This window comes from Notamacropus eugenii, chromosome 1, assembly GCF_028372415.1.
Source record: "Notamacropus eugenii isolate mMacEug1 chromosome 1, mMacEug1.pri_v2, whole genome shotgun sequence".
Taxonomy (NCBI): Eukaryota; Metazoa; Chordata; class Mammalia; order Diprotodontia; family Macropodidae; genus Notamacropus; species Notamacropus eugenii.
This window is the reverse complement of record NC_092872.1, coordinates 183023448-183051113: the sequence shown is the minus strand read 5'-3', so window position 1 is coordinate 183051113 and position 27666 is coordinate 183023448. Positions and strand designations below refer to the sequence as shown.

Sequence of the window (27666 nt, the reverse complement as noted above, 5' to 3'; positions counted from 1 at the left end):
ATAATCTTAGAGGGCTATCAAGAGTCCTAAGAGGTTAGATAACTTGGCCAGCCTCACAGAGCAAGTATGGACTTGAAAGTACAGGTAAACCTGGTTCTGAGGCCAACTCTCTATCCATTATTCTTAGCTGTCTCTTTAACAGATAAGAAAAGATTTGTGATTGACAGAGTGGTTGGCTCTGAATCAGCTGCTCATGCTATAATGAGACCATAGAGTTATTAGAACTAAGAACAGAATTAAATAAAAAGCAAGGAAAAAAATAATAAGTAGAAAAAGATATTGCACTCAACTGGAACAATTCAATCATGAGCTATTTAAACAAGTAGTTGGTAATCAAAAATGTGAACCAGACAGCAAAAAATGCAGGGCTTACTGAATTTATATCTCAGAACTAAATCATAGAACTCAGAGCTGGAAGAGATCTCCCCTAAAAGGAAACTGATGATGTCAAAGTATCTCATTCAGACCATACCTGAAAAATAATATCTTCTAAAATATATGCAACAAATGTCCACGGGAATCATTCCAATGAGTAGAACCTATGACTTCTTGAGAACAACTCTGACTGCTTAGAAATTCTTCTTTACACCTGACATCCCAGTCAAAATCTGCCTCCCTGCAGTGTCCACTATTATTTCCCTTAGCTGTGTCTTTTGTGACTAAGTAGATCATGATAACCCTTTCAAATGTTTACAAACAATTGTCACAAGTGCCCCATGTCTTTTCTTCACTCCAATAAACACCTTCAATATTCATCAATCCTCCTGTTGCATGGCTTCTGGTCCTCTGACCCTCTTCTCTATATAATCTAGCTTGAAAAAAAAATTTTCTCACATGATCCAATATTGCACAAAACTGCATGAAGTCCAAAAACCAAAAGAAAAGTAAAGGGGAAACCATGGGACCTAAATATAACAGTGATTTGTATGTACTGACTATATCCTTAGACTTTATGTGAACGTAACAAAGAGATTCCAAAGGTGTGGAAACTTTTAATTTAATTTTCATAGAACTGATAGGATTCCTGCAGTTCCTTAGAACAGGAATTGGTCAGGCCTGACACATCCTTTTCTACAGTGAGCCCTAAGAATGTTTTTTTACATTTTCAAATAGTTTTATTTTATTTTAAAATGTGAACCCAAAAAAAATTCTTAGTTCATGGCCTACACCAAAACATTTCCTGAGATGGATTTGGCACTTGGGCCTTATTTTGCTGACTCTTGCCTTAGAACATAAACTCAGTTCTATGATCTATGAAACTATATGGCTGGTTGAAAATATGCTATACTGAAGCAAAACAAACAAAAACTAGACCCTCTTTTGTCCATCCTTCGAAACAGTCCTATACCTGACCTCTAAGAAGCAGAAAGGGAGGAGGGAAGGAAAGCAAGATGTGCCACAATATTTTATCCATAAACTTCTGCCCTTGGTTTTAAACAGCAGGAAAAGTGAAAAATCATCCTATAACAAGAAGAACAACTAGTCTGATCAACAATTCAAAAATGATCTCTCTCCCTCAGCCAAACTGGGTTCTCCTTTAAATTCCCTGCTGTACCTACCAGTCAGTGACAACCGAGCTTATTTACATACTCTTGAAAAGCAGGTCAGAAAATTGTTTATTGTACTAGCTTCATCTCTTAGTTATAAATGCTTGTAGAAGCTTTTACGGTTTGGGTTGTTGGCTTTTTTTTTTTTTTTTGCTTTATTTGCTTTGTAAATGAATGCAAATTAATTGTGCCTGGAAACCCCACATGTATTTACATGTATATATTGATATATTTCGGTGAGTGTTAAGAAGTAACAGTATCTTTCCAAAAATCATCCTCTAGCTAAAATGAATGTGTCAGCTAACTAATCAGAGGCTTCTGCATACATAAATACATGGCTCTTTGCTGGGAAATTCCTTGATGCAATTTTTTTACTCTTTCTACTTGGTTCCAATCGCCCCCTCCCACTGTCTTTAACCAAAGAATAAAGCCAATTTAAGATTTTGAGCAAAATTGCTTCCCTCACTTATACAAAGACAAACCCAGAAATACTACCTAATCTGTCTGAAAATGCTTATTTTAATTAGTAGGAAAATAAATTAGAAGCTCTGTAAGCCTAGTGCAGTTCTAGCTTGCATTAGAAAAGAAAAAAAAAATCATGGCTAATACCTTGGGGCTTTCTTGTTTATTGGCATTATAACCAAAATGTCAGCTAAGCTGAACTCAGGAACCACCTTGTTTATGATGTCATGAAGCAGCAAAACCCCCTAGAGAGAGCATTTGAGATGCTAGAATTCTAGATGAGAGAAAATAGGCCCTTAAGTTTCTTCTAAGAGGGGTACTAGTTTGTTGCATGGTGGTTCTTAGATTGTGGTAAAAATGATTAAGTGTTTTATAAGGCATATCAGAAATTAACATACACTAACCTTTACCATGTTTTTATAACAATACGGAAAACCACCTCCAGGACTTTCTCATCCAAACAACACAAACTTCCTCTTCGATACATTTTTGCAGGAGTGTTTATTTCTAAAACACTGACAAAAACTCTATGTAGATTATTGCCATTCCCCCCACATAGACTGAATTTCATTAACATGACTATTTAAATTTGTTTTATCTTAGTAACTGGCAGAGTACCTCGTCCTAGCTCTGTCCTTGTTTCCCCTCTCACTCCAAGCTCTGCTCTCCTGATCATGGAATTTCTCTGGGGTTTACTTTCAAATTTAGGTTGTATTATTCCTCCACCTAGCCTAACATTCCAACCAACAGTACCCACACAAATCTCCCAGAGCTAGTTTTTCTCCTTCCTATTAACAGTTCTCTAAAGCTTCTTCCCTCTGATGATCTTTCCTAGATGACTTGGCTCTGCTCAGCTAATGTTTTCATTTCCAGCTCCCTTTACCAAGTGGGATCCTAGTACCTGGATAAGAACTGAGAAACTTTCTGCTTTCCCTTCTCCATCTCTTTTCTTATCACTCTCTTCCATTAAAATCCCATATCCAGATTTCCTCTAACGTAGGACCCATTTGAAAAAAAATAGGCTTTTCTAAATATATGAATATAAAAATACTCATATTTCTAAGATCCAAACTTAAGAATCAATCTGCAAAAACAGAGTCAAAGAGTGTAGAATTAGAAAGGGCCCAAAGAAAGGGTTCTTAACCTGGACTCTGAATATTTTGAAAAATACATATTTTGACAACTATATTCAAATGTAATTAGTTTTCCACATATTTTATTTTATGCATTTAAAAACATTATTCTGAGAAAAGGTCCATAGGTTTCATTAAACTACCAAAGAGCTCTACATCATAGAAAAGGTTAAGAACCCTCTGACCTAAAAGGTCACTGAGTTGCTGAAGCTCAGAATTAGAAAGGACCTCAGAGGCTAGCTCATCCAACCAATATGTGAAAACCCAGCTAAAAAGTAGTTGTCAGCTTTTGCTTAAATAAGACCTCTGGTGAAGGGACCTAACTCTGGAGCCAGCTCACTCTTTTCCTGGAAGCTCTAATGATTAGAAAGATTTTCCTACCATCTAACCAAACGCTCTTTAAAGTTTCCATCCTTTACTCCTGATTCTACTTTCCAAGACTAAACAAAACAGACTGAAGACCCCCTCCATATGACAGTCCTTAAAATATTTGGAAAATTGCTATCATATCTACCCACACACACCAAGCGGGCTCAACATCCCCAGTTCAATCAATTGATCTTCACATGGTAGACACCACAGGGCCTTTAACCATCTAAGCTGCCTACTCTAGAGATTTTCCAATTTATCGATGTTCTCCTTAAAATGGGATACTCTGAGCTGAAGACGGTATTACAGATGTAGCCTGACCAGGACAGAGGATTGTAGGATTACTACTTCATTATCCCCAAATGCTAAATCCAGTAGCAATTAGTCAACAAGTGTGTATTAAGCTCCATATCACTGAGGATTACATGTCATAACAGCCTCATGCAACATGCTTCTAAAGACATTCATTGTACCTAGTAAAAGTTCAGTTTCACAAAACTCATTAATTCAAGCTTCAGTGAAGTTTGAATTAATAAGGTTGTATCACATTTCTAGGAGACATAGGATGAAATTCTCAATGCTAGAAATGTACAGGTGCAATTATATATTCTAATCACAATAAATAATTCCAAGTGACCCAGGTTTTATGAGTATTTTTTTTTAACTCTGAAGAACATTTTCTTCATCCCCAACATTATTGATTTGCATGACTTGGCTATACTGGAACAGTTAAGCATCTCTAATTATTAAGCCAGTTCTCTTCCACTACCCCAGCCCCTAGTATTCCCATTCAATTCATAAACAAGCATGTGTGTAAAGGAGAACAAATCAAAAAAAACTGAACAAACACCTGATCAAACATAGAGCCCAATGGGATCCCAAGAGAATATGGAACAACTATTGTTGTTCCATATTGGAACTAATGTTCCAGAATGGTTCAAAAGAAAAAAGAAAAACATAATGCAGCAAGTTAGAAGAGAAGAAATATCAGCATGGCAAAAAGAATTAGAAGAGAAGGAAAAACCTGAATCCTTAGTGAAGACTCTCACCAAAGAAGAGAAAGAGAGAACAGAGAACAAATTAACAAGACAATCTAGAAGAAGAACAGCAAATGGAAATAATGTTAAAAGAACCCATGATTTCTATATAAGCAAAAGCTATTAATCTTAAAGATAGGAGGTACAGACACACCTTAAGGATTATTGATCTCCCAGGAGAACATGACAAGTTTAAAAATTTGAATACCACAATGTAGAAAATAATACAAGAAAACTGTCCAGAATCTCTGACTACAGAAAACAAAGGACTATTTTGAATCCATAGATTCTTTCACCTCCAACAAAAGCGTCTTACACTTTAATATCAAAGATAGAGAGAGATGAAATGTAAGAATTTCAAAGACAAACAATGAATCTTGCAAGCAGACAAGAAAAAGATATTCATGGAAATTCGAATAGCATAAAACTCTTCTGTGGCCTCTACAAACTGCAGAATGTAATGGAATAACATATCCCCAAAAGAACTCAACATATTCAAAAAGAAGATATTCCGAGGAACTCAAGATGCAACTCAAAATGATATGCCCTAAAAATCTGAGCCTTATCAACAAAGAAAAGAGATGGAGTGGCATTTGAGGTATTCTTGCAACAACAACAAAATTATGTGGTTAAAATATTCAACTTGCAAGCGTCCTCATGCAACTGAACTACAAGGATTTACAAATACAATTACCAAAGAAAGAATAACACATCAAAGTAATGAAAAACGTTGTTGTTTTTTAAAGATAGAAGAAAAGAGACTGAACTATGGGGTTAAAATGGAACAGAGAAATCACTAAGAGGTTTATTTTAATATATAAGTGGTTGAAGGAGTGAAAGTTGGAAGATTTTGAACCAACCACTTATGCAGAAGGAAAAACAAAGGGAAAAAAGTGGAAAAGGAATGGATGCCAAATTAAATAAACCTTCGCAACTAGGAAAAGGGCTAGAAATGGAGAGAAGAGGTAAGAGGGAGAAAAAAGTCTATGGAAATATTATTCCATTAAAGTACATTAATCAAAATTAATAATAGGGACAAAGTACTGATTTAAAGGGGAAAGAGAAACAAAAAAATCTAATTTGTAAAAATTACAAACACTAGATAATCAAAAGGAAGAAAATATACCTCTAACTCTCATGACTTTAAATGTGAATGGACAAAACAATCCAGTAAAACAAAAGAAAAAAGTATAGATTGAATAAGAAAATAAAACCCTATAATGTTACTTACAATAAGCATATTTAAAAATCAAAGATCTACATACAATCAGCAGAAAATTTTCTATGAATCAGATGAATCCAAGAAAGTAAGAGTTGTAATCATGTCATCAGACAAAGCAAAACTAAAATTTCATAATATAAAAAGAAATGAAGAAGGAAAATACATTATCCTGAAAGGAACCATAGATAATAAACCAATGTCAATATTAAATTTACATGTTCGAATAAAAAAGGAAAAATTAACTGAATTATAAACAGACATAAATATTGATATGATAATCATAGATCTTAATGTTCCTGTTTCACAGTTGGAGAAATCTAACAGAAAGATAAACAAAAAGTGAAAATATAGAATTAAAGATATTATTGAAGAATTTAGAGTTAAAAGATTTATGACACCTTTGGAATGGGACCACTAAAAAGTATGCACATATTCTCAGCACCATATGGCAGTTTTACAAAACTATATAGTAAAGTAAAGAAAAATTGAAAATAAATGGTGAAAAGGCAAAAATATTAAATATATCTTTTACAGACCATAACAAAATAAAAAATGGCAATTAATTGAGGGAGCATGAACAAAAGACCCAAATCTTAATGGAGACTGAATGAATTTTATCCTAAATGATATCCTAAACAATGACGGAGTCACGCCACAAATCATAGAAACAATTAATAATGTCAAAACTGATAATGAAACAACATACTGAAATTTCTGGGAGGAAGCTAAAGCAGCTTTCAGAGGAAACATCTCGTCCATAAAAACAAACATTAGTAAATTTTCTTAAAAAAAAAAAAAAGAGGTTTAATGCAATGGACATGCACTTTTTTAAAAAATAGAAATCCAATAAGCCAGAATAAACACAAAAAAACTTTCAGAAATTAAAAGAGAAATAGATAAAATCTATAGAAATTATAAACAAAATTAAAAGCTAGTTCTTTGGCAAGACTAACAACCTGGGGGAGGGCAGAGCCAAGATGGTGGAGTAGAAGGATGAACCTCCTGTAGTTCTACCCCCAAAGCCCATAAAATACCTCTAAAAATGACTTTAAACAAATTCTAGAGCAGCAGAAGCCATAAAATGACAAAGTGAAAGAGATTTCCAGCCCCAAACAACCTGGAAGGCCAACAGGAAAGGTCTATCACACTAGGCTCGCAACCCAGCCTTGGTTGTGTTGCAGCAGGGACAGGAATGGAGCAGGCTTCAGGGTGCTGAATCATGGATAGCAGCTGTGGTTCCCAGATTACTCAACCCACAAGTGCCAAAGACAGCTTCAAAGGTCAATAAGAGTTCTTTCACCTGGGTTAGAAGGTAGCAGGGTCTGGCCCTAGTCCCAGCCCCCAGGGTGGCGGAAGTCACTGTGGTCCAACCTCTATTTTTGGAGCCCACGGCCTTAAGAATGAGTGGCAGCCCTGCAGTGAGGAGCAGTACTGGCCTGGTGGAGCTGGAGGTGGTTGTGGAGAGGGAATTCTATTCACAGATCCTGGGCAAAAAAACTTGTGGTGGCCCCCAGACCAGAGCACAGGACAGGAGAGGAGTAAATTCCCTTCCTTGATTGTGCCACCTTGAAGGAACTGAGAACTTACAGGTCCCTAGAGTACACCCTCCACTTGACAAAGGACTCAAAAGTCAAGTAACTGGCTGGAAAAGTAATTGGCTGGCCCCAAAAAGGAGAAAAAAATAAGACTATAGAAGGTTACTTTCTTGGTGAACAGATATTTTCCACCATCCTTTTGGTCAAAGAACATGAATAAATAGTTTTCAAAAGAAAAATCACCATCTATTACAACCATGCCCACTCAAAAAATGTTCCAAGTCACTAATAATAAGAGAAATGTACATCCAAATAACCCTATTTCACTTCACACTTTAAAAAAAATTGGCAAAAATGATAAAAGATGGGAATAATCAATGTTGCAGGGCCCTAGAAAAGACAGACAAGGAACACTGAGGCATTGTTGGTGAATAGTTGATACAACCATTCTGGAAGACAATTTACAATTAAGGGGCTAAGGTACACATACTTTAACCCAAAGATTCCACGGCTAAGTAAATACATTAAGATCACTGAGACAAAAAGAATTCTTTTTTCTCCCTTCTCCCCAGGTCAATATTTCAATCTTGCTCTGTTCTAGCACTTTAAACTTCCTCATTTCTGACTTTCCAATGAGTTCACCATATGTATTCCCACCCTTGATCCAGTCCTGCTTCTAGAAGAGCCATCAAGCACCGTGGAAAAACCCATAGAGCCCAGATTTTAACCATCACAAATTCAGACTAACTAGTTTCAATTTGGCTTTTATCTCTGTTTGCTAATTAAGGAGTTCCTTCATCAGGAATTCTCTCTGTGGGAAAAAAATCAACGGTTCCTTAGCATATACACATCTATGTGTATGTATATAGTTTGGGAGAGGGAGACGGATTGTGACTTGTACCTGTGATTTTGGCATAAGGAACTCCTAGGTAGGAAAAAATTCCCTTTCCCAATGGAGGCTGGTACATTTTCTGCAACTTATTGTATTGGAGAGTTGCCTAGAGCAAAGAGAGTTTAAGTGACTTACCCAGGGTGACACAACCAGTATGTATCAGAGCAGAGGCAGGATTTGAACTCAGGTCTTCACGATTTCCAGGCCAGCTCTCTATTCACTATACCAACCTGCTGCTCATTGTATGTATGGGTGTATGTTTGCATGTGTGTATACATACATACACACAGAGGAATAATTAGGCATAATTCACCATTACTCATAAGGGTTTTTCTTCTATGACCTGGAAGTTTGAAATGCCTCCCTCTGACTATAAACTATCCTTCCATTTCTCCCTCTTCCGAAACCTGCTCATCATTTTATCCCTCCCTGTTGTCCACTTCTAGTCTTTCTTCCCATTGTAGGCTTGACATTATAGTGTATCCAGCTTATCCCCTCTGCTTCAATTCCCTGCCCCTTCCCTCATTCTACCGTCATACATGCCCTGCTAAACTCAACTCTAAGTTACCACCACCATTGGCCTTCTTCCCTCCCACTCAGGTGACCACTAACTACACAGTCATGTTATCTAACCTCATCTGTGCCCACATTGCTTCAAGGCAATCCTTTTCTTCTTTCCAGACTTTCTATTGGGCTCCTAACAACTACTATTCTAAACCTTTTTTTCTCTCCACAAGACACCTGCATAACTATTTATTCTCCGTACTTCACATGGCAGAGAGAAATAGAACTGGATTGGTAGTGAGAGGACTTGGGTTTGTTTAGCAAGTCTTTAGGGACCCTGCTCAAATCCTAACCCAGCAATTCACCACCTGTGTGACCTTGGTGGGGTCCCTTACTCCTTCTAAACTTCCGTTCCCTCATCTCCAACATGAAGGTGTTGGACTAGATGACTTAAAAGGGACTAAGAAATACAACCGCCTTCACTTTGTTTCCTTATTTTCATTTATTTATTTTTAATGAGCAGAACCCTTTAGTGAATAGTATTGTGAGATCCACGTTCAGAGGGGGAAAAAATCAACTGGCGGTCTCAGAAGGTGAGAGTAAGGGAAACTTGAACAGGTTGAACAGCGCCCCCGGAGCTACGTCCAGCCCCACCGCGCCCCCGGAGGATCAGTCTTGGGGGGCGCAAGGAACCCTCTCAGGCCACCGGGAAGAAATGGGGCAGCAGCTTGCGGTAGATCTTCTCGTCCTTCTCCAGGAACACGCAGATCACCAGCCGCTCCACCTTGTCCCGGTGCTCCTGCAGCCACCCTCGAAGCACGTCCAGGACCACCTCGGCCGCGGCCTCGCTGGGGTACCCGAAAGCTCCGGTGGAGATGCAGGGGAAGGCCGCCGAGCTGAGGCCGTGGTCCAGCACCAGCTGCAGGCTGTTGAGGTAGCAGCTGCGGAGCTCCTGGACCTGGCTGGGGGTGGGCTCCCCCTGCGCGATGGGCCCCACCGTGTGGATGACGTGCTTGGCCGGCAGGCGGTAGCCGCCGGTGATCCTGGCTTTGCCGGTCTCGCAGCGGGGCAGCGTCCGGCACTCCTCCCGGAGCAGGTGCCCGGCGGCGCGGTGGATGCAGCCGTCCACGCCGCCCCCTCCCATCAGGGAACTGTTGGCCGCGTTCACGATGGCGTCCACCTGGAGCTTGGTGATGTCGCCTCGGAAGAGGGAGACCTTGGCGTTCAGGGCCTTGTCCACCGGGTACTGGGAGGGCGCCGCCTTGGCCGGGGCCTCCTTTGCCTCGGCCTCCTCCCACGTCGGGATTTTCTTCAGGCTGATGAAGTCTCGGCAGAAATAGTGCTCCTCCCTCTGCTTGTCGCTCAGACCTCTCAGAAAGGCTTTCGCCACCTTCCAGTCCATGGAGGACTTGAGGTCCACCCTCTCCGCCATGGCCGGTGACTCAGGCCGGAGGCTGGAGCCCACACCGGGCCGCAGGGATCCCTGTGCCCGGCAGGGGCAGCGGGATGCCAAGTAGGGCTCTGCTCGGGAACTGCAACTGAGCCTGCTCGGGCGTCCTACTTTTAAAGGGGATTAGCCCAAGGCTGACGTGATTCACCAAGGTCACACTGCTTGTTAGTGACATAAACAGGACCATAGAAACCATGTCTCCTCCTAGTCCAGGAGGTTTCATTGTGGGGAGGATGTGAGCCCTAGAGAGCAAGAATGAATTAGAGAGGTGTTGCTGCCCTGTCTTCCCCTTTCTCCACTATCCCAAAGGTGTATATCCCCCCTCCAAACTCATCCCTCCTCCAAACTGCCCTGTTTCTGTTGAGAGACCCATTATTCCTCCAGTCACTGGCACAATGCTGGCACCATCATCAGAGACACCATCTTTTCTTTCCTCCCCTTCACCCTTTTTCCAAGCAGTTGCCAAATCTTGTCACTTCTGCCTTCACAACTTCTCTTGCATTGTTCCCTTCTCTCCATTTCCATGGCCCCCACTCTAGATCAGAAGCTCCAGGAGGACAAGGACTGTCTTTTGCCTCTTTTGTATCCCCAGCACTTAGCACAGTGGCTGGCCCCTGGTAGGCACTTGAGAAATGTTGATTGAACTGAATTGGATCTCCTTATTTCGTGTCTCCTAATTGATTTTCCTGTTTCCAGTCTTTTTCTCCCACACAGTTACCCCAAAAGTCCTCCTTTTAAAGTAAAGATTGGATCATGCCATGGCCCTGCTCAAGAAGCTTGCCTGACTTTCTAATATCTCTAGTACAAAGTCTGTGGTTTAACATCGATGAAGTCCTTTACAATCTGGCTCCAGTCTGTGTTTCCAGGCTTCTTTAGCATCGCTCCCTTTCATGAACTCTACTTTTTTGACAAACCAGCTGTCCTACTGGTCTTGAACTTGGCATGCCCTCCTTTGCACAGGCCATTCTTCATGCCTAGAGTACATTCCCTCCTCCTCACTTCGATCTTTTGCGATCTTCAGCTTCATTCAAGGCCCACGTGTACATCATAGATTTTGAGCTGGGAAGATCCTCAGAAGCCATTTAGTAAAACTCCCTCATCTAACATAAGGCACCTGAAGCCTAGAATGGTTGTATCATCTTAGCTCTCATCTGCTATAGGAAGAAGCCTTTCCTAATCCCAGTAATTGTTAGCCTCTCTCCCTCCTTATTATTTACTTATCCGTGTAAATATCCTTCTCTGGTAAAATGGAAGTTCCTTGAGGGCAGGGGCTAATTTTCATGATGTCTCTGTAATTCTGACACCTAGCTTTTAAATCAATGTTTAATAAATGCTTGTGGAACTGAATTCAATTAAACTGAATTGAAATGAATGAAGGCAATATCAACGACTGGAAAGTGTTGGATTCAAGAATCAGAAAACCTGTATTTCGTTCCAAGTTCTCATTTGTACTGGCAAAATAACCACGGGCAAATTACTTAACTTCTCTCTGCCTTAGTTTCCCTAATGTAAAATGAAACTAATAACATTTCAATACCTTCCTCACAGAGTTATGAGGAAAGCACTTTGTACTCTTTAAAGGGCTATAATACATTGAGCTATTCACTATCATCACTCTTCAGTGGCTCCTTTCCTATTACTTTTAAGCATATTCAGGTGACCCCTGTTTTTAAAAAGTAACCTTTCCTATGATCCTGCTGCCCCCTTTACCTATCATACTACTTCTCTCCCCTCATTGCCATTTCTGCCACAACTGGCATTTCTTTAACCACCTCCACCTCCTCTCCAGCCATTCCTTTTCTTGCCCCCTCCCAGTGATCTAAATTTTACCCCTTCCCATTCTACAAGAATTATATTCTCAGTGGTCACCAATGAACTAGCCAAATCTACATGTCCTTTCTTAGCTCTCATTCTCCTTAATATCTCTGTGGCATATAACTGCTGAAAATTGCCATCTTGAAACTCTATTTAGTCCTTGATTCCCATGATGCTGCATCATCCCAATTCTCCTTCTCTTTTAAAAAAAACCTTCATTTGTTTGTCTTCTTTCTCTATATCCTAAATGTGAGGCTTCTCCAGGGCATGACCCTTTCTCCAACAGAGAAATCAGGAATTCCCATGGCTATGAATACTGTAGACTGCAACCAAATGGGACACCTGACCTGCAGAAAAAATACCTTGGGCTTATCTGACTCTTTCCCTTTGTTCACTCAACCCCTAGGCATGAAACAGCTTCTCTCAACTTCCAGTTCCTGCTTACCAAAATCCTGTCCATCCTTCCAGACTCAACTCAAATGCTTCCCCCTTACATGAAACTTTTCTTCTACTTCAAGAAGAAAATCTTTCCCTCTTTGGAACTTCCAAAATGTTTTTGTACACCTAATTAGTCATCATTTCTATTTTGCATTAAAGTTATTTATGTGTATTATATACCTTTAATTCATTTATCAGTGTTTATTAAGGACCTACTATATGCTGGGAAAGACACTAAGATAAATAAGATTTGATCCCTATCCTCAAAGACCTTATGATCTAATATGGCAAAACAAGATCTGTTTATAGATAAATATGTACAACTACAAATTAAAACATGTAAATACATAAAAGCTGCATAAAGTGTTCTGAGTTCAAATGGCTGGGAAATCACTCCTAGAGGAGGAGATAATGAAGGTGTGCATATTATTCTCTTTAATGTCCCTTCCTCTCCCCACCATCTTGTACCCACTGACTTTTTATTAACCTTTGTATCTGTATCAGTGCCAAGCACAGTGTTTTATAAATAGTAAACACTCAAGAAGTGTTTTTTGAATGAAAGACTCACAAATCCACATTACAACCTTGCCCTCCCCTCAAGTATTCACTGCAGCTCACCCAAGGAGGTCAGCATGATGAACTTAAGCATCTGGAAATCCTAAATCCTACCTCCAACACTTAATAGCAGCATGAATACTTAACTTGACTTAAGTCACTTAACTTCTAAGTCTCAGTTTCCTCAATTGTAAAACAGTAATGATAAATGCATGTAGTACCTGACTCCAATAGTTGTGAAGGTAAAATAGATAATACACGTAAAATATTTTGCCATCTTTAAAGTGCTGTCTATACAAATGCCAGGTAGAATAACTTTATTATTAGGTTCTAATCTACTTATTTCATCTTTCTTTTTCTTTTCTTTTTTTGAGTCTGGGCTCTCTTATCTCAGCCAGACTGGAAATACAATGGTCTCTCATGGTTCCAATCCCACTGCTGAACAAGATGACAACTTTGACCTGTTTGCAACCCAGGCTAGCTCACCCCTCCTAGGCATCCTGATGGCACTGTCAGCACTAGCCCTACAGTAGCTCAGAACTCCATAGCTTAATCTCCATCAGTAGGAATCACAAGAATGCCAACACATCAGCTAGGTCGATCTTTCTAGCTACCTATAAGACACAATCATTTTATTGGCACCTAAGCTTAACATATCTAAACCAAGCTTGGAATCTTCCCCCATTAATGAACTACCCTTTACCAACTTCCTCCTTTCTTTTTCATACTATTACTCTTCCCATAGGTTCCTGGGCTTAAAACCTTAAAGTCAATTTTTGAGTCATCTTGGGTTCTTCTCTCTCTTGCATTCTTCACATTTAGTCATTCATATTAAGTTCCATTAGTTTCTTCTTCAAAATGTCACCTTAGAGGCAGCTAGGTGGCTCAGTGAATACAACACCATCCCTGGCTTCAGGAGAACCTGAGTTCAAATCCAGCCTCAGACACTTGACACTTACTAGCTGTGCGACCTTGGACAAGTCACTTAACCCCAAATGCCTTGCCTTCCCCCCTCCAAAAGAAAATATAAAAAAAAATGTCACCTTGATTTGTCATTTCTGCTTATATGCCCACTTCTACGACCCTGATCCCTTACATCAGTGGTGGTAAACTCAAATAGAATGGATATTGACTTAGAAAGCTACAAACTAATGTTATCTATATTGATTGATACTTTTATTTATTTTGTTAGACATTTCCCAATTATATTTTAATCTAGCTTGGCCCATACTGGGCAATTTTGCTGACCAAATGCACCCACAGGCCAAGATTTTGATACTTCTGCCCTAGTCTACCACAAATGTCTCCTAACTAGTCTTGTGCCAGTCTCTTTCCCTTCTATTTTCCACAATACTGTCAGATGAATCTTCCTTAAATATCAAAACCGTCATATTATTCTACTTCTCAAGAACCTTCATGGATTCCCATTATCTTATGTGTCAAGTCTAAACTCTTCTGCTCGGCTGTTAGCACCCTCCATTATTTCACCCCTCCCTACCTAGGCATTCTTATTTTCCATTACCCCCTAGTACGTGCCCCCCAATCAGGCATATATTCCACATAAATACCACACTTGCTCCCATAGCTATTCCTTCATTGATGCCAAACTCCCTCACTTCCTGAAATAATCCTCACATTTATATAAGAGCATGCCCTTTCTTTCAGATCCTAGCTCCAACCCTAATTCCCTATGAGACCTTCATCAACATTGTCAGACCCTTCTAATGGTCCCTTGCTCTAACTCCTTTTATATTTTTTTTTATAACATGCGCGCGTGTGCACACACACAAAACTTATATGCTGACAGTCTCTAATTGTGAGACACAAAATATTAACATATTGTATATAATTGCATATAATACCATCTTATATACTAAAACCTATCAGTAGTATGTGAAATAAGTCTCATTTTTATATATGCTTTGAACACCCATAAAATAGTCTCATTATTTCTTCCTCCCCAACTAGACTGCAAGCTCTTTGATATTAGGGACAATATTTTCTTCATCTTTGTTTCTCTCTTAGTGACTAGAACAATGATCTATACATAATAAGTAGGTACTTAATATATTTTAATTTAATATATATAATATAATATACATATATAATATATAATATAAATATATATAATTTAGTATATTTTAATTTAATTTAATTAATCTTTTAATGAAGGAAGCAGTATTACTGAGGACTCCCTAGTGAGTCAATTCAATTCAAAAAAAAACATTTATTAAATGGTGACTATCCACCAAAATGAATGTTGACTAAAATATAGATTATACAGGAATAGAGAAATAATAGAGGTTTAGCTCATTATCTCATAACTAGGAACTGATGACACAGGAAAATGTATGCACTAACTCACTAACAGTTTCATAGGTTACTAGTTACCAGGCCAGATGGTCCTGGACTTTCTAGAAGGCTTTCAGAGGAAGGCCCAGTAGAAGAATCCATCTTATCTCAGCCTGCCTTTAGAATGATGCTGGACCAAGTCATCAAAAGCCAAGATCAAAAATGAGTTTGATAACTTCAGTGCAATCCTTAACCAGCTACGTAACTGGCATCTGTTTCAGGGCAGACCATGCATCAGGAACTTAGAAAAAATCTCTAGAGTATAAAGTCAGCAGCAATCAGTCTCTAACTTATACATCAGGTCTGTAGAAGATAGGGTTCTATATTGTTAAATTCATGAAACAGAAGCCAGATCTGACACCCATTTATCAGAGCTCCTTTAGGCATAATAAAATCAATCCTACCATTATAAGGAGGGGTGAACTTGATGACCCACTAGAGATTTTTTCCAATCTAAACGATTCTATAAATTCCCTTAAAATCATAAAAAATCCTATTAAGGATTCATGTAGGTGTTTGGAGTATAAATACAAATTAATTTCTGCTCCAGCTGCAAATTTTCTCATGCTTATAAGTAGCACCTTTATGTCTGAGATATTTCTGGAGAAAAACTATGAGAAGAGCTAAAGCTAGACAGGACTCCCCAGAGTTCTTGTTTTGAATCATTTTCTTCTAATTTGTTAAATAACTCTGCATCTTGCTCCTGTCCACAAACATTTATCACTGAAAATCTGTTTTACTTGAAAATGAAATATAATTGTATACTGATTTAATAAGAACCTAAATGTTCCACTGAGAATTGCTTTATTCAAAATACTTTGTTTCTGTTCTAACTAATCTACTTGTTTCCATTTCTAGTACTAGATATACTATTGCTACATATTTTTACTAAAAAGCAATTTTCCTATTTAAATGCTGCTCTTATAAGAAATTTATGTAGTTGTGTTGATTGCTATGCATCTTACTTTTTAAAAATAATTTAAATTAACCGCTCCTCTAGGGAAAAAAAGCACTAGTTTCTATTTAGAATTTTACCCCTCACCTATTCGATTTCAGTAAGTAGAAACCAAAGAAAATTGCAAATGTCAACACATTTTGAAAGATTCATTTATCAACCAATACATTTCTGGTTCAAACGTGTATTCAAGATGGAGTCAGATTACAAAACAGAAATGAGCAAATGTATCATGGGAAATGTTCCCAAATGCACGGGAGGAAAACGTACAGTCCCAAAGAAATGTGCTCTGCTATGACATCACAGCTGTTTCTTCTATAAAAGAAGCTAAATCGTGCGGCAAACCATAATTTCTCAAATAAAGGGAATAAAAGATTAAAGCGAAGAGAAACATGTCAGTAATAAAAGCCTAGGGTACCAACCAGATGTCAGGCATATTAAAATATCACATCAGGCAAAGATTAAAATGAAACTCTTCTCATGTTGCTGGAGAGGCAACTTAGAAGAGTAGATAGGAAGCCGGGCTTGAGGCTAGAAAGATCTAAGTTCGAATCTAGCCTCTGACAAATGGACTACCTTTCTTACCCTGGGCAAGTCCATCAATCTCTCAAGGCCAGAGGTATAAAAAAAACATGCCCATGAGCCTACTTAGTACTGCTCCAATTATATTAAATGTAATTGAAAAATATTTAACAAAATGAATAAAAATACAACAGTTTAACGAACAGTTTAGTGACCTCCAATTTGATTTGAGTTTGACACCACTAGGTAAACTCTGTTAAACTATAAGTTACAAGAGGAACCAACTACCCTAGTAGATGGAGTTTCCTCACCTTAAGAGTTTCTTTTACCCGTTAAATCACAGTCCCAGTCCTTATATATTCATATTGCTCAGGAAGCTTAGATGCAAGGTGTCTTCATCCATGCTCACAAAACAAAGAACTGTTACAGAAACTCATTTCAGCAGGATGGGTCAGCTACAGAACTGAGATATCAAGACGGTAACCCAAGAAGGTGTGGAGCCTAAATGAAATCTCTGAAAATGATTCGGAATATAAAGTGGCATTTTAGAAGTTGCTTTTTGATGAGAATCTCTCCGTAAACACTTAAATCAATCAACAACCATTTGTTAAGTGCCTGCCACATGCAAAGCAATGTAATATGGTGGACAGAGTGAGCCTCAAAACCACATCTGACACATGCTAGCTATCACCCTGGGCTAGTCATTTGGCCTCCTAATGTCCCAGGACATCTCTCGAAGACTACAAGGTGCAAGGATGGCGTCCAACCGCAAAGGTGGAGGGAATTTTTTCACCGTGAGTTCCTGTACCAACGAAATTATAGGTCCAATAAAAACCAGTAACAACAGGAGAATATGAAAGGTGCTGTCCTAAGCTACTAAGGATACAAAGGAAAAAAGAAAACAATCCCTGGCCTCCAGTTGCTTACATTCTACTTTAAACCTGCAGCTGAGTTGAGTCTCCTAGTTCTCGTGCTAGAAGGTTTGCATGGCTCAAAATCTGAGAATTCATAATCACATACTTGCTCTTGCTACTTGCTCAAAGCCCTTTCCAAGTCAGCATGTCAAGGCAGGAAGTCAGGTTCATCCCGAGTCCACGTCTCTCCACAAAGATCTTACTCTGATGTCTCATTTTGGCATCCCAAGTGATCCTAAGCTTTCAAAACCTAATCCTGCATCATTGCAAGTTCTGGCAGTTTCTACCAAGCTAAGAAGACTTTAGAGTGGGAGCCAGTGAAGGACCATCCCCTTACTAGAGACTCCTCACCAGACTAGCCAGTGGGTGATGAATTTGTCAGCAACCCACAACTCTGCACTATTTCCTACTAAATCTTAAAGAGATTGTGATGTTTGTCAGTACAGGGAAGAGATACAATGAAGAAATTGCAGCTTCTCAAAGCATACAGAAATGAGTATGCTTTTCTTGATTTGGAATTTATTTTCAATCAACTGACCAATAAATACTAAGCACTTTACTGAACCCTTACTAGGTAGCCTTGTTGAGATTCTACTTAGTTCAGCTTTAGGAAAATATTGCTCATTTAACATACTTCATGGTCCAGGGCCTTCCAAAGACTGTAGGCTCACATTGACTGGATTTGATCCTAGGGGTCTAAACTTAAGAAAGGTCATTTTCTCTCTTTGACTCATTACCCCCACCTGGGGTCCTCCAGGAATGTTTCCAAATATGCTTATGGTACAATTTATGTCTAAAGAGCCTCAAATATGGTTAACAAGATCCCCAACTCCTGTACTGATCCTTGAGGTACTAATGTGTATAGGGTAGAGAACAGCCTTAACTCCACACCTCATATAATGAAGACAGAAATAAAAAGAATTCAAATAATAGCCTGATAGTTCCACCCCAGAAAGGAACTGAACTCAGGGTTCCTATCAGAACAATACTTTGTCAGTGAAATCTCTTTCTCCCACAGAATCATAAACAACTCCTCCCTGGGACTCCTAGAAGGTGAACATACTTGAGAAATGCTGAGCAAATCATTTCCATCCTATCAGAAGCTGTCCCAATTAACCATGGCTTTGTTCCCCAAGTCATATCCTGCTCAGGAACTAAGTAGATACTCATTATTTTTCTAAGACACCACATCAGGAAATCTCCTTTTCTCTCTAGAACTCTCAAATTTAGAACTAGGTGGTGCAGGGCAGAACACTGGGCCTGGAGTCAGGAAGACCTGAGTTCAAGTTCAGCCTCAGACACTTACTAGTTGCATGACCCTAGGCAAGTCACTTAACCCTGTTTGCCTCAGTTCCTCATCTGTAAAATGAGCTGGAGAAGGAAATGGCAAACCACTCCAGTATCTTTGCCAAGAAAATCTAAATGAGGTCACACAGAGTCAGACACAAATGAAACGACTCAACCACAAATGTATGCAACTATGCCAAAGCTACCGCTGCAGCTACTCAGAAAAATTTCCTTTCTCTGGCTAGCAGGTTAGATTCCTGAGCTACAAACCTAAAGAGGTCAAAATGTCCTCCTCTACACAAGAGGGGAGGGATTAAGAGAATGCCATCTCCTGGAAAACAGGTATTAGTGCTTTTTTTATTTTACTATTCGCAGTGCCGAGCACATAGAAGGCACTTAATAAAGTCATGATGGTTGACTGTCCAAGAACTCCCCTTTCTCAAATAATCATCAGCTACTTTAGTGCAGGAGGGGAAAGGAAAAAAATCCCCTCCCCACACTCCCCACATTCCAGAAATAAAAAGTGGAAAGCCTAAATGTGCTGAAGAAAGTGAGAGACTTACCAGCTCGTTTTTATAGATCACAGAAAAGGGAGGTGGGTTCTCAGTCAAATCAGTCATCAAGAAACAATCCAGCTCTTTGAAATTTAATCAATACATGACCTGTTAGTCTGCTCAGACTCTATGAGGAAGTGCCTTCTACAAGCAATGGCCCACCTAGTCACTTCTTCAGATTGACTAGGGAATTCTTCAAAGGGACAAGTGACTCCTCTAATCACCCCTCTTAGAATGTATTTACTGAACATCTTCTATGTGCTCAGTGTTTCCAGAGAGACAAAAATGAATAACAGACGACCTGTCCTAAAAATGCTTACAATCTGAAAGAAAACTTATGTTTGTCTACCACATTTCTAGTTTATCAAGCACACAAAATCATAAACTAGACAAATGTCCAACTGATAAATTAAAATGACCTGAGAATATTTCATATAATGATGAATTTGATCAATGTGTTGGTTAGTTTTACCAAATTGGTTTTTTATCTTTTTTGGTCTTTATTTTAAGAGATGATTGGTAGGAGAAGAGAGGAAAGGCTACACTGGGAAATGCAGGTGATGCTTTAAAAGATAGCAATAAACATTTTAAATATATTTAATATTAAGATTAAAACAAGTGAACATAATCTAACCAATTCCTATATTTTTTAATTCCCTTCAAAACATTTTTTAGTTTCTCCTCGAATATGCGTGATCATAAAGAACTCTCCTGATGAAATCAAAGGCTGGTCCACACTTATCCATTTAGCAGTCCATTTAGGCTGACCATTACTGTAAGGATTTGAGGTTATCTATCATTCCCTGAAAAGTTTAAACTATTTTTAACTTCAATCAACCAAAGTAAAGGACCATCTCCATAATGAAATCTCTAATATCCATAGAATTCTCATTTTAAGATAAGTCATCCCCAACTCATTTACAGAAAGTCCACTATCAAGTAAAATAAGGAAGCACATGATAATGGAAAGTGTTAAGTATACCTAAGCAAGCATGCAAGAAGGACAGCTGAGAATTTTATTCCTCTTTAATGAAGCTGAACAAAGTTTAAAGAAACCTAAATACGGACACATAATAAAACCATAAATGCACTCTCCCCTGAAAGATGCTGTCGAAGAAAAAAATATTAATACTGTGCTTTGTGTTTTGGGCATAAGGTTGCTAAATCTAAGAATTTCTTGCTCAAAGAGAGAGATAGCTAGGCAGAGTGCCCTCATGCCTTTGGAGCAGTCCCTACCCTTTTTAATTGGTGGAGAGAAGAATAATTGTTGAGCACCCATAAAGTGCTACACTGCACAGAAAAGACAAGGTCAGCAAGCATTTATGAGGTACCTACTATGCGGCAGGCACTGTGCTAAGCCCTGACGAGACAAAGAAAGGCAAAATATAGTCCCTGCTCTCAAGGAGCCTGCAGTCAGTCTAATGAGGAAGACAACATGTAAATTACTACGTACAAACAAGATGTGGGCAGGATAAATTGTGGGTAGTTTCTGAGGGAAGGAACTAAGATTTAAGGGGCAGGGGGACTGAGAAAGGCTTCTTGCAGAAGGATGGGCTTTAGCTGAGACATGAAGGAAGCCAGCGAAGCCAAGAGAGAGAGAAGGGAAAAAGTTCCAAACATGAGGGACAGCCGATGAAAATACCCCAAGTCAAAAGTTGGAATGTTGTCTTCAAAGGAGAGCAAGGAGTCAAGTGTCACTGGTCCACGGATTGAATGAAGGGAAGTCAGTGAGAAGATTGGAAAGACAGAAAGAAGCCTGTTTATGAAGGCTTTAAAAGACAAAGGAGAATTTAATATTTGATCCTGGAGGTAGTAGGGAACCACTGGAACTTACTGAATTAGGGAGGAGACATGATCAGACTCGTGCTTTAGGAAGATGGATTTGACAGCTGAGTGGACAGTGATCTAGGTGGGGAGAAACTTAAGGCAAGGAACCAGCCAGAAGACTATTTCATAGTCTATTTAAGGTCATAAGGGAGTGAACTAGGGTGGTAGTAGTGTCAAAGAAGAGAAGAGTATGTTAAAAAGGTAGAGTTAACAAGACTTAACAACTGTTTGTATATGAGGAGAGAAAGCGGGTGAGGAATTAAAGATGACACCTAGGATATGAGCCTGAGTGACTGGGAGGATGGTGGTGTCTTTGATAGCAATAGGGAAATTAAGAAGAGGGAATGATTTGGGGTTAAAGATGAATTCAATTTTGGGCACATTAAGTTTAGGACATTTACAAGATATCCAGTTTGAGATATCCAATAGGTAGTTGGAGATTTGAGACTAGAGATCAGAAGAAAAGTTAGGGCTGGACAAATAAATCTGAGAATCATCAGCATAGAAATCTTAATTGAATGCATGGGAGCTGATGAGATCACTAAGCAAAAGAGTAGAGAGAGAGAAAAGAAGAAGACCCAGTATAGAGTCCTGGAGGATATCTATATTTTTTAAATAAAATTTTATTTTTCTCCAATTACATATAAAAACAATTTTTAACATTTATGGAGTTTTTTTTAAGTTTTGAGTTCCACTTATCCCTCCCCCTCTTCCTCCTTCCTTAACACAGTAAGCAATCTAATATAGGTTATACATGTACAATCATGTAAAACATTTCCACATTAGTAATTTTGTGGAAGAAAATGAAAGAAAGAGAGAGAGAGAAAGGAAGGAAGGAAGGAAGGAAGAGAAAGAAAGAAAGAAAAAAAGAAAGAAAGCATGCTTCAGACCACATTCAGACAATATCAGTTCTTTCTCTGGAGACAAATAGAATTTTTTACCATGAGTCCTTTGGGATTGTTTTAGATCATTGCATTTCTGAGAATAGCTAAGTCATTCACAGTTCTTCATCATACTAAATATTGCTGTTACTGTGTACAATATTCTGATTCTGCTCAGTTCACTTTGTATCAATTCATGTAAGTCTTTCCAGGTTTTTCTGAAATCATCTTGCTTATCATTTCTTGTAACGCAATAATATTCCATTACAATCACATACCACATTTTGTTCTGCCATTCCCCAGTTGATGGGCATCCTCTCAATTTCCGGTTCTTAGCCACCACATTCTTTCTTCCCCCTTTTTTAAATCTCTTTGGAATATAAGCATAGTAGAGGTATTTCTGGATATGCACAATCTTAATGCCCTTTGGGCATAGTTCCAAATTGCTCTCCAGAATGGTTGAATCAGTTCACAACTCCAACAATGCATTAAGAGAACCCCTTAATACCCCCATTAATGGGTATGACCTGGATGAGAAACCAGGAGATTAAGATGAAGATTCAGCTTCCAAAGGAAACTAAGGAAGAGAGGTCAGACAGATAGGAGAGCCAAAAGAGAGAGTAATGTCATGAAAATTTAAAGAAAAGAGAGCGTCAAGGGGAAAAGACAGTGTAAAAGACTGCAGAAAGGTCAAGGAGGATGACGGAGAAAAAGCTATTAGATTTATCAATTAAGAGATCACTGGTAACTTTGGACAGAGTAGTTACAATTGAATGAGGATGTCAGAAATCGACTGCAGAGAGGTAAGAAAGGAGGGATAGAGTGAGAGGAAAGGAAATAGAGAAACTGACTGTAGACATTATATAGATATATATGTGGACATATACAAAAATATATACACATATATACATGTGCACATATTAAATCTTCTGGCATTTGTCATGCTCCACCCTATGTAGTTATTTTCCTACTCATAATCTGTGCCATATGTAATTCCTTGAAGGCAATGGCTCTTTTATCCTCAAGAAGTAGCATGGCAGAGTGGAAATAGGGCTAGGTTGGCTGTTAAAATACCAGAGTTCAAATGCTGACTCTGTTAATTATTATCTGTGTGATGTTGGGGAAAGTCACCTCATTTGTCTGGGCCTCACCTTCTTCATCTGTAAATTGAGGGGGTTGAACTAGAAGACCTTTACAATTCCTTCCAACTCTAAATCTATAATCCTATCATCCATCTTTGCAACCTCCATAAAAGCTAGACAGGGCATACAGTAAGTGCTCAAGTGTTATTTAATTGAACATTGTACATAAATCAGCATGGAAATGTATATATCACTTTTTAGGGCTACCTTTCATTCAATTTCTCTCCTCACCCTGGGGGACAGACTGAGTACAACTACACAATACTAAGAAAACTCATAGTGCAGTTTCAGCAGAAAAGGGAAAGAAATCAAAGTAGAAGAGAAGCTTGTCCACTAGAAGCAGACTGAAAAAGAACCCTTTTTAATAGGGTTCACTATTTTAAATCCTTAGTGACAAGAATAGTGGAACTCCACAAGAAGAGACTTCCCACTCTCATCTAGTGCTTTTCCTAAGCAGCAAAATTGTGTTCTTCACCTCAAATTTTGGAATAGGACTTAAATTAACTTTGTTGTTTTTTGTCTAACAATTTTAATTTCCACTGTGTCTTCCTGTGGAACCAAGTCTTTCTAATAACACATCATTAGTGATTTCAGCACAGCTTTGGGGCCTGATATTTATTAGTTCACTGCTAATAGAGGAAGCAAGAATTATATTTGCAAAAGTCGCACCACAAGAAACTGGGGCAAAATCTTGGAGCTATTTTTCCCAAATACTAGTAGAGTTGCTTAATAATGGGACAACTATTTTTAATGTAGTCATATAAATGTTGATATCTATGCTGGGTCAAGTCTATATCTCCATTTATAACTGACAGATTCCTTTAAGAATTCGTTTATGCTGAATTTGAGGCTTTTCATGATTCTGTCCACAGTGTAGATTTTTGCGTCATGCTATGCAATCTCTATGCTGGCTCCAAAGCTCCTAATACTCCTGATGCGCTCCTTCCCTATAACATTCTAGGGAGTCTACACCTGCCTTTGCCTCATCCTTCTACTCCCTGAAATGCTATCAGCCCCCAAATCTCAACTGCCCTCACAAATTACTAGCTATCAGGAGCCATATTGGAAGCACTAGAGAAATCCTTTGAGACGGAAAGAAAAAATTTACATTTAACCTATATAAACTGAGCCTAAGTCAAAGTAATATGGTTATTTCTAGCATACCAAAAAATATGAAGTTACTTTGTTAATGATCTGAAAATCACTAGATATTGTATGTCCCCCTGTATAAGCGCGTATCCACTGTAGATCAATTCAAACTCTTGCCTAATTCAAGACATTTTACAAGTAAATAAGGCAGACTTTAACCTACTCAATCATAAAATTAAATCAGAGAGAAAGTTCACCTTGGAAATGCAGGCTTTAGATATTAACAAATAAGGAGCTCCTTTGGTTCATTTAGCCATTTATTTATCTATCTATCTATGGTCTGTCCCCATTCCCCAGTCCCCTAGGCACATGTGACAGGGAAAACTGAGTATGTAATGTGACAATCTCCTAAAGCAGCACTAATCAGAATGCAGCAAGGTAGTTTTATTACTTTATGAATTTTCAATACGTCACTATTCATTATACAGTCAAGTTCCCCACACAAATAACTCCCTAAAATACATATCCTTTGTTGTCACTGCTTGTTTATCACTGTCAATAACATTTCAAGGGAAGTGATCTTCCACATTTGTTCATTCTGGCCTTTTCTTTCCCAAAAGACCTAAGGATGACCCATGTGGCTGACAAATCATTTAATCTATCACCACAATTTCATCTTTTAGTGCTCATCTTTTAGATGGATTATGGCATCGTGATGTAATTAATAATCCAGATTCAGGAAGTAAAACTAGAATCCAAGGAATTTTAAATGGTACATGAGTAGATCAAAAAAAGCACTTCTTCAGTACAGAAGTATTAGCATTTTCTAGAGTTGGACTGACAAAGCAGGTCATGTCAAACAAAATGGAACCTGGTAAAGAAGGCCAAGTAGAGGCACCAATGTTTGCAAGTCATTATGACTTCTATTTTATGCCTCTTTTTATAACATTGTGATTTCCATAGCCTTAGATGTCAGAAATATCGGATATTCAATTCTGTTTATCACAGGTTTCCTTTTCTGGGCAGACGTTTTCCACTTTAGGAGTACTTGGTAAAGGAAAATTAAAGCAAAGGAGGTAATAGAAACATATATGTATATATATATGTATATACACACGTATACACACAAGTGTTCTATCTGCTAACCACACAGTATCTGTAGGACATTAGCTAAGTTCTCACCATCTTGATTCTCAACCTTTTCAGTATCTAACACAAGCTACCATCTTTATCCTGCCTCCTCCATGTCTACTCTTCCCTTTTCAGTGCAATCCTTACCTACAGAAAAACTCCTTTTAGGGAGTTATTTGTGTGGGGAACTTGACTGTAAAATGAATAGACATATTGAAAATTCATAAAGTAATAAAACTACTTTGCTGCATTCTGATTCACTGAACCATCATAATTAAAGAAATTAATGAAAATTACCTAAATAGGGCTAAACAGTTTTCATTATTTCTTTCCCAATTCTTCATGCAGTTGAATAAAGAACTTTCCCATCTCCTAATTCTCTAAGTTTCCTCGTAAAAGGACTAGGAATTTATCTCTTGAAAATACAGAAAGTGAAACTGGAAAAAAAGAATGGAGATTATCTACTACAATCCCATTTTATAGATGAAGAAACTAAAACCAGGAGAAGCGACTTGCCCAAGATCAAAAACTGACTGAGCTGGAACTAGAACCTAGGTCTTCTAATTCAATCTAGTATTATTTCCACTATAAAATGGTGCTCTTATTTTGCAATAACTTTTCTATAATGTGACAGCACTATTTGTGCATGGGTATTTATTAAATATCACCATCATTTCTTAGAGAATGTTCTCAAATTTTATAAATTGTTAAAATTACAGAATTTTTTAGGGAAATGATTGTAATAATGAGGAAGAAGCAGAAGTGGACATGCTTTGGATACGATCCTGAGAACCAGAAAATGTTTTGTATCTGAAGTCTATGGCCTTGGATGCTGAAGTATTTTTTAAAAGGCAGTAGAAATAGACACCTGGGTTTCTGCTTAATATGGCAAAATAAAAGTTATAAAAACTCCTTCATAAACACCACAGCAAAGGCCAAAAAGAGCACCATATAGAATAATGATCAGGAAGACCAGAAAAACATCAGCAAACTCCTCCATCCAGTCTAAGACCACCAGAAGTCTATGGGTGCTCAGAAGTGATTTTTCTTTTCTTGCAATGGGGAAAGAAGGGAGCAGAAACTCCGTGACTGCCAGTAAACAGAGCTACTCTGAGCACAGAGACACCAGGGGATCCTGAAGCAAGCTCAATCTAAAAGGGGCCTGAGGTTGTGGGCTCTCTGAGAAGAACTGGGCCAAAGGACTGGAAATTAGACTAGTCTGAAGTCTGTGGGAACTCCTCCTTTTTTTTTCTTTCCTCAAATTTATTAACTTATTTGTTTTCAGTTTTCAACATTAACTTCCATAAGTTTTAAGTTTTCTCCCCCTCTCCCCACTCCCTCTCCAAGATGGTATGCAATCTAATATGGGCTCTACACATACATTCCTATTAAACACATTTTCACATTAGTCATGTTGCACAGAAGAATTATAATGAATGGGAGAAACCATGAGAAAAATATAACAAAAGAGAAAACAATCATTCTGTGTTCTGACTCCGTAGTTCTTTCTCTGGATGTGGATGGCATTTTGCATCATGACTCCTTTGGAAATGTTTAGGTCTTTGCATTGCTGAGAAGGGACAAGTCCATCAAAAGTAGTCCTCACACACTGTGGCTATTACTGTGTATGATGTTCTCCAGATTCTACTCATTTCACTCAGCATCAGTTCATATAAGTCTTTCCAGGTTTTTCTGAAGTCCCCCTGTTCGTCATTTATTATAGCACAAAAATATTCCATTACATTCATATACCACAACTTGTTCAGCCATTCCCCAACTGATGGGCATTCCCTCAATTTATAGTTCTTGGCAACCACAGAAAGAGCTGCTATAAATATTTTTGTACATGTAAGTCCTTTTCCCATTTTTATGATCTCTTTGGGATACAGCCCTAGAAGCTGTCAAAGGTGTGGGGGGCTCTTTCTTGGCCTTTCAGATTAGCAGTTGGGGACAGAGCCAGCCCATGAAAAGTTACTAAGCAGAGAGAAGGGACAGGGAAGTGTATATTTAGGTATATTCAGAGCCAGAGCAGGATAGCACCAGCTCAGTGACT

General features: G+C 38.5%; 2 protein-coding genes across 6 annotated transcripts in view; both read right to left on the bottom strand.

The window, feature by feature from the left end:
• CFAP58 (cilia and flagella associated protein 58) overlaps positions 1–27666 on the bottom strand; it is a 163505-nt gene that overhangs the window by 69048 nt on the left and 66791 nt on the right. The gene's annotated exons all lie outside the window — the stretch shown is intronic.
• Positions 9185–11175, bottom strand: LOC140512550 (ADP-ribose glycohydrolase MACROD1-like). The gene has a single exon (XM_072621710.1). It carries the CDS (start codon positions 10131–10133, stop codon positions 9399–9401), a length of 735 nt encoding a protein of 244 aa, XP_072477811.1. The 5' UTR covers positions 10134–11175; the 3' UTR covers positions 9185–9398.